Source organism: Lolium rigidum, chromosome 5 (genome assembly GCF_022539505.1).
Source record: "Lolium rigidum isolate FL_2022 chromosome 5, APGP_CSIRO_Lrig_0.1, whole genome shotgun sequence".
NCBI classification, from domain to species: Eukaryota; Viridiplantae; Streptophyta; class Magnoliopsida; order Poales; family Poaceae; genus Lolium; species Lolium rigidum.
Window position 1 is genome coordinate 21,164,806 of NC_061512.1, and position 6,917 is coordinate 21,171,722.

The 6,917-nt window shown below is 43.1% G+C and overlaps 1 protein-coding gene and 1 pseudogene across 1 annotated transcript; one reads left to right on the forward strand and one right to left on the reverse strand.

Annotated features, from left to right (window-relative positions):
• The first annotated feature begins 568 nt into the window (after positions 1-568).
• On the forward strand, positions 569-1,953 carry LOC124658112 (annotated as a pseudogene).
• A 355-nt stretch (positions 1,954-2,308) lies between these two features.
• LOC124652416 (homocysteine S-methyltransferase 3) lies at positions 2,309-6,290 on the reverse strand. Its single transcript, XM_047191426.1, has 7 exons — positions 6,075-6,290; positions 4,140-4,196; positions 3,855-4,060; positions 3,653-3,782; positions 3,348-3,551; positions 3,180-3,251; positions 2,309-2,777 (listed from the first exon to the last, which is right to left on the reverse strand). The coding sequence occupies exons 1-7, from the start codon at positions 6,273-6,275 to the stop codon at positions 2,625-2,627; spliced, it is 1,023 nt and encodes a 340-aa protein (XP_047047382.1). The 5' UTR covers positions 6,276-6,290; the 3' UTR covers positions 2,309-2,624.
• Between the last annotated feature and the right edge of the window lie 627 nt (positions 6,291-6,917).

Here is a 6,917-nt window from a genome sequence, read left to right on the forward strand (position 1 = left end):
CAGTGGTGCCGCGGTTATTCACCAACAGAAGCGGAGGCGCCATGAAGGGGTGCAGCTGCTACCTGAGGTACCAGATAGGTGCGTTCGACATCACCCTGCCACCTGATGGAACAGGACTGCCTCCATCGACGTGCCAGGACCAGGAGGTAATAATGAGGATAAACCACATTCTTGCTTCCGCTTAATGATCCCGCTTTCGCGGTTGCTTTCCTCGAATGAAGGCGAATGTTTGATGCAAAACTCGGTAGCAGCACTTCAAGAAATTTCTCTTTTTTTTATTTCTCCCAAACAGGTAATAATCACACTCTAATCATATAAACCTGAACATTGCAGACCAACAACAAATTCGAAACTCTACTATTTTAGATATTTATATGCTGCTCCAAAAAGTCCGGAAAAAGATCTACATAGAGGCATGTAGGTGCAGTGGGGGCTCTCTTCCAAAAATAAGTCTTACATGCTAGTCTCGCCCTCGTTGCACTCTTGATCTTGCACGTAATCCAAAGTTAGATTGCTTGATCGATGTTCATCTTAAACCAGGTCTTTTGATCGGCCTGTCTGCCGGTTCTGCGTCCTTCTTCATCATTCTTCTGGTTTTCTTGATTTTGCTCCTTATTCGGCGATGGAAAGGCCAAGTCAAAATGGTTGAGGATAGTAAACTGTCGGATGATGATCTGGTCATAAAAGACGACTTCGAGAAAGGGACTGGGCCAAAGTGATTCCCATATAAGGAGTTGTCCATTGCAACAAACAGCTTCTCCGATGAGAGAAAGCTCGGGGAAGGAGGCTTTGGCTCTGTGTGTACAGAGGGTTCCTCACGGAAACAAACCTTCAGGTGGCAACCAAGAGAGTGTCCAAGGACTCCAAGCAAGGGACGAAGGAGTATGTCTCCGAGGTGAGGATCATAAGCCGGCTTCGACATCGAAACCTTGTACAGCTTATCGGTTCGTGCCATGGTGGTGACGAGTTGCTCCTCATCTATGAGCTGATGCCTAATGGAAGTCTTGACACCCATCTATATGACGCGAACAACATTCTGCCATGGAAAATCAGGTAATATTCATCTCCCCTCCATCTGAATTAAATAATACTTTGTGCTTGCCAACATTAGTTGTTTCAACTGCATCCGTGACACCGCTTTCATGTAGGTACGATGTAATCCTCGGACTAGGCTCTGCACTTCTTTACCTACATCAAGATTGAGAACAATGTGTTCTGCACCGGGACATCAAACCAAGCAATATAATGCTAGACATGTCCTTTAGCGCCAAGCTTGGTGACTTTGGTCTTGCGAGGCTCGTCAACCATGGACGAGGACCGTACACGACAGGTCTTGCAGGAACTATGGGCTACATGGACCCTGAGTGTGTGCTCACTGGGAGGACATGTACCGAATCCGATGTTTACAGCTTTGGCGTGGTTCTTCTGGAGATCGCATGTGGTAGGCGGCCCGCAGTGGCTCGAGAAGAAGATGAATGACGTGATCCATCTTGTGCAATGGGTCCAGAATGCATTAGGAAATGGAAGGATCACCGATGTGGCTGATCTGCGGCTCAATATGGAGTTCGATGACCGGGAGATGGAGTGTGTGATGATCGCCGGGCTATGGTGTGCGCACCCTGACCGTCGTAGCCTGAGGCCATGTATCAAGCATGCAGTCAGTATGTTGCGGTTTGAGGCGCCGCTGCCAGGTGAACCGAGGCATAGCCCGGATGGTCGCCGGTGCTGAGACCTATGCTACCCGCGAGATCATGAGTTCGAGTGCTAGCACCCGCTCTCTCGCCGTACACACCAAATTACCATCTATTGAATTGCTTGGAGGGCTTCTTACCCCCCAAGTCGCATTTTTTTTAGGCGCCGCTGCCAGGTCTCCCTGCAAAGATGACAGTCGCAACATTCGAACCGGCGTCTGATTCTTTCATTTCTTCATCTCAGCTAACAGGTGGCAGATGACAGCGATTGTAGCAGCTTGTCCGTTCCCGTATTTTGAAAACCCTGAAGAACAGCTGAAGTGTGGTTTACATTTTGAAGCCAGAGCCATTTCACTGTGGCGATTCGTCTGGTGGAAAGAAACACCAATTTTGTCAACCAGTTTACAAGTACACCTGTAGGCCTTACGGATATTGTACAGATTTACGACAAATATTTGTCATGTAAAGATATATAGGGGAAGAAGAAAAGAACATCTACCAAGACCAAATGAGTAGTAGTAAATTGGTAGCACAGCTAGTGGTAACCCCAGAGGAAGTATTCACTTCAGCGAGAAATTCATGCTAACATACACCATACATAGTACACAAGGCAGTACTAGTACACAACATAAGAGCTTATTCCAGGTTAACATCTCCAGAACTCTGTGTATAACATACATAGTCTTGGACTGTCTTAATAGCTAATAAGGGGTCATGAACATCGCCGCAGATCGTTTCGCTCACTCCTCAGTAGAACTTACTTTGCTATTACTTCTTGTTAATCGTTGATCGGTCGCATCTCCAAGGAAGAAGAAACTGTCTCATTTCCAGGAGAACATCACAGCACTGTTTACTAAATCTCCAGAACATCTCCATAGGACAACAACAGGAAAACCACCCCTCAAGGAGGGCACAACTATATGCCACGAATAATTATGGTGCGGGGCAGAACTGGTTAAGGGTTCTAGTTATGGCCCTGATGGTGTTTGGAGTTGTCCTGCAGCAGCCCCCAATAAGCGCAGCCCCATCTTTGCACCACTCACTTACATAAGAAACAAAATCACCATCCGAAACACCCGTAGATTCCTGCACACCAAATGAGGTATATCTTCAGTGTTCTGGAGTTCTAGCTCAGGGGTACTAAGTTGGACAGGCTAGAGGATGGATTCTGTGTATAGTTCTAGATGTTGATCAAGGGAAAATGAAAATGGCCCCTTTAAAATGCACTCGAAGAAAACAAATAAGGTTATTTTTTGCTATTAAGTCTTGGACAGAAAAACTGAAGTTCTTTTTTTGCACAGATCCAAAATCATTGTGGACACATTCATCCATCTTATTTACATTACTTTTCCATCTAAAGTGGAGTGCAAAAATGAAAAAATAGAAGTAAACAGAAAATAAGCTAGACTTAGGTATTTGATTGAAGACTTTTTTTTGTTCAAAAGAATAAGACCGAAAATGTGCATAAGTGCATTGAGATATACTTACCACCCACTCTTTTTTCTCGGCATCATATCTTTCTCCACTGTTGGGATATATCAAAATTGGTTTGTCTGTCACCTGCGGTTATGGAGCAAAACACACTCAGTCAAACAAACAGAACTGCAGCTTAACTTGCATTTGTTTACAACTAAAAAGAAGGGAATATCCTTATACCTTCCGCATCGTGAGTATCAGGCTATGAATAAATCTTGGAGGCGTGCAGTTTATTCCAACAGCTCCAACCTTTGCACATGAGTTAGCAACGGTAGCACATTCAATTAGTGAATCTCCACTCACAACATGAACTCCATCTTTCGAGTTGAAGGAAAACCATGAAGGGATACTTATATTGCATTCCTCAAGAAGTTCAACATATGCCTAAAAGATCCATCACGAGAAAACTATCAGATATTATTTCACAAGAATCTACTGCAAAATTTGACGTAGCATATCCCCAACAGCAGTAAAGTTCAGCATACCTGAGCTTCCAGTTTGTTAGGGATTGTTTCAAAAGCGATCAAATCAGGACGTGCCTCTGCAAGAACCTGAAGTCTTCGCCGATGGAAATCTTTAAGGAATTCAAGTGTCCCAGCTTCACCATAATCCCCACTGGTGATAGCCGGAAACAATTAGTAGTTTCCAAAAGTAAAGTGGGGAACTGAAATTTAAGAAGTAAATTACCTGTACTCAGAGCCATCAGCAAGATAAGCCCCATAACTTCCTATGGAAGCAGCAACCAGAATAGGACGGTGCATGGGAGTGGATTGATCTGAATGTTGCTTCAGAAACATCTCACGTGCTTCATGTGCAATCTCAACACTCTTGGTTAGTAAATTTTCACTTTGTTCTTTTGAAAATCCCTTGGACTCAAACCCTTGAATTGTAGCCTGGAAAATGAAATGTAACTCTCAGTATGTTCATAAATGTCACAGAAACATAAAGAAGGAAGAGTGCATATCTTGGAACCTGATATGATGCTGTGATTATAATGTTCGCACCTGCTTCTATGTAGTCCAAATGTACCTGTTTCATCATATGCATACCAAGATAAGCATCGTAAATGGCTATTTACATGTGAAAGAACAATTTTTTCGATGAGCTGCAGTTACTAGATGAGTAGAGCAAAAATGAATATGAATAACACATAATAAACAGTTTAAACACAAGAAAGTACAAACCCAATAAAGTGAATTTCTGTTATAAATGCAGACTGTTCCGATTTGGTTTGCAGGTTGTCCTGATAGTAACTGCATATTACCAATGGATTTACAGACCAGTATATAGTTAAATCTGAATAACCTGGACACCCGTATTCAGCATCTACATGACAGGTAAAAGATGGGTCCTGAATCTCAAATGTTCAGGATTAATCCTAGCGGCTAGTGCTTGCTCGATTGCAAAGTAAAAACTACTACCTCCGTTCCACAATATAAGCCATTTTAGCAAACTATTTTAGCTTGCTAAAATGCCTTATATTGTGGAACGAAGTGATATTTGTGTAGATCAGACCAGTGCATTTGCCAGGTAAGAGGAACTAGCAAACCACTGTCACATGATAGTCTCAAGCTCGACAAAGAGTGGCCCTAGAAGTCGATGTCATGCTAGAAATTTCAGGCCTAGCTGGATGACAAAGACTTAATTAAAGTTTTTAATTTGGCATGTGGGTATAAGCTTTATTTCTGATTCCTGAATGGTATGAGGTTCGAGGAAAATTTGACAGCTGGCACACGCTTTATTCTACAACACCAAACCATCTTTTGCAGGTAAGTAGCTTTCCCTCCAGTCCTGTCCTTCATATGCGCATCAAAATTGTAGCATCACAGTGCATATAAGTGGATATATACACAGAACTAGAATTTCCTTTTGCTTTTCTCTCTTCACCAGCCAAAAGCATGGCTTAGAAAGAAACTAATCCCCCTTTGCCTAAGCCCATGCTACATCACATCACGTGCTATTTCCAGCATCCCTGGGATAAGAAAGGAACATTTTCCAACCTCCTTGAAAGCTAGTGACCTCATTGTTTCTGTATTTCATAATCTTGACTTGTTCAGCTGAGATGGTTGTTAATCGATCCCTATCTAAAATTAAAAAAGAATGCTTAATTTTGCTAACCAATAATTTTTTGCGAAAACGCAAAAGCCTTGCGTTTCGATGCATTGATAGAAAAAGAAGATTACCTATCAATGTTCTAAACTTTTCGCTAACCAATAATTTTTCGCTAACCAATAATAATGGCGGACACCGCCATTTGCACTCGTATCAATGTTCTAAACTTTTCTAATAACACGAGAAAATATCAAAAATCTAGAAACAAACATATCATGATGAAATTTCCTCTTTTTTTCTATCTCTCTTCTCTAGCCAAAAGCATGACAAGAAAAGATAGACGAATTCTTCTTTGCCTAAGCCCATGCTACCATCGCATCAGGTGCTATTGCCCTGTGCGGGTTGTGGGGTATTTTTCCAGCATCCCTGGAAAGGAAAAAAACATTTCCCAACCAGGGGCGAAGCCAGGAAAATACTTCATTGGTGGCATTCCTTTGATTTTACCGGTGTCAATTTGAATTTTTATGAGTATTGCTTTATTTGCAAAGGGAAATAGCAAAATTCCATTTGTGTCATTTGACACCAATCTATACATGCTAGTCCCAACCACCTTGTAAGCTAGTGAGTAGTGATCAAATGATTTCATATTGTTGACTAGTTTAGGTGAGCTGATTGTAAATTGTTCCCCATCAAAAAAAATTAGTGCTAGATTTCAGCAACCCAGCAACACCAAGAATCAAGGAGAAAACCTCCGTTTCCATCATAATGCTAGAGACAAAAAACAAGTAGAATAGTAAAAAAAAAAAAAGGAGTCGCCGTACTGGCAAAGGGCAAGGTGGTGGCGTGGGGGCTTGCCTTGCGGATGAGGTGCGGGGAGGAGAGGATGCACTTGGCGCTCCAGAGCGGGTCGTTGAGGTCGGCGCCGTGGGCCTCGAGCTCCGTGGCCAGCCCGCCGTCCAGCACCAGCCTCCCGCCGCCGGCCTCCACCCACCGCCGGACGGCCGCGCCCGCGGCCCCCTCGTCCGCGGCGCCGACTCCCCCGCTCTTCACCACCATCTCCGGTGCTCCCCTCCTGCTGATGCTGCTGCAGTGCAGTGTGCAAGGTCCGCGATTTGAGGATGGGGATTTTGGGTTTTGGGTGCGGCGCTTGGCAAGATTTATAGGGAGGAGAACCTGGCCAGCATTATGTATGAGTGGATTCAGTTGATGCTGACGCGGCAAGGATGGTTTGTAGGTCTAAAACCCTATCTATGTACACGTGGTTTTGCTTGTCATCGTCTCTCTTGTTTTAGACTCATATCATAAACACAAACATACGGAGTAGTAATTTTTTCCGTGTAGCATTGAGATGATATTGAAATTGTTTTATAGTTTTGATTTATATAGAAATCTCAATTCTTGCATGTTGAGGCCACATGTTTGAGATGTGCTTGCTTGACCTTTAGCGGTGACGAGATTAGAAGTGTCACCTCACCCTTTGAAAAATAATTTTATGAGACCTGATCCACATATACACCTGCGTGGACCAACTTCAACAACCAATACGTGGCTAGGAGACAGGGAGGAAAACAAAAGAAATTTAGTTTTCTACTTTTAAATATGAACTAACACGCATATGGCATATCAATTGCTAGACTTGGTACATACATATAAAATTATGGACTAGATCCCATAGAATTATTTTGCCCGCACTCATCC

What these genes read in the sequence shown, in the direction of transcription:
- LOC124652416 (XM_047191426.1), bottom strand. Translation starts at nt 6,275, where the DNA reads ATGGTGGTGAAGAGCGGGGGAGTCGGCGCCGCGGACGAGGGGGCCGCG. An exon ending in TAATCACAGCATCATATCAG is followed by an intron (nt 4,061 to 4,139) that starts GTTCCAAGATAT and finishes TTCATTTTCCAG; the next exon opens with GCTACAATTCAAGGGTTTGA. An exon ending in GCTGATGGCTCTGAGTACAG is followed by an intron (nt 3,783 to 3,854) that starts GTAATTTACTTC and finishes GGCTATCACCAG; the next exon opens with TGGGGATTATGGTGAAGCTG.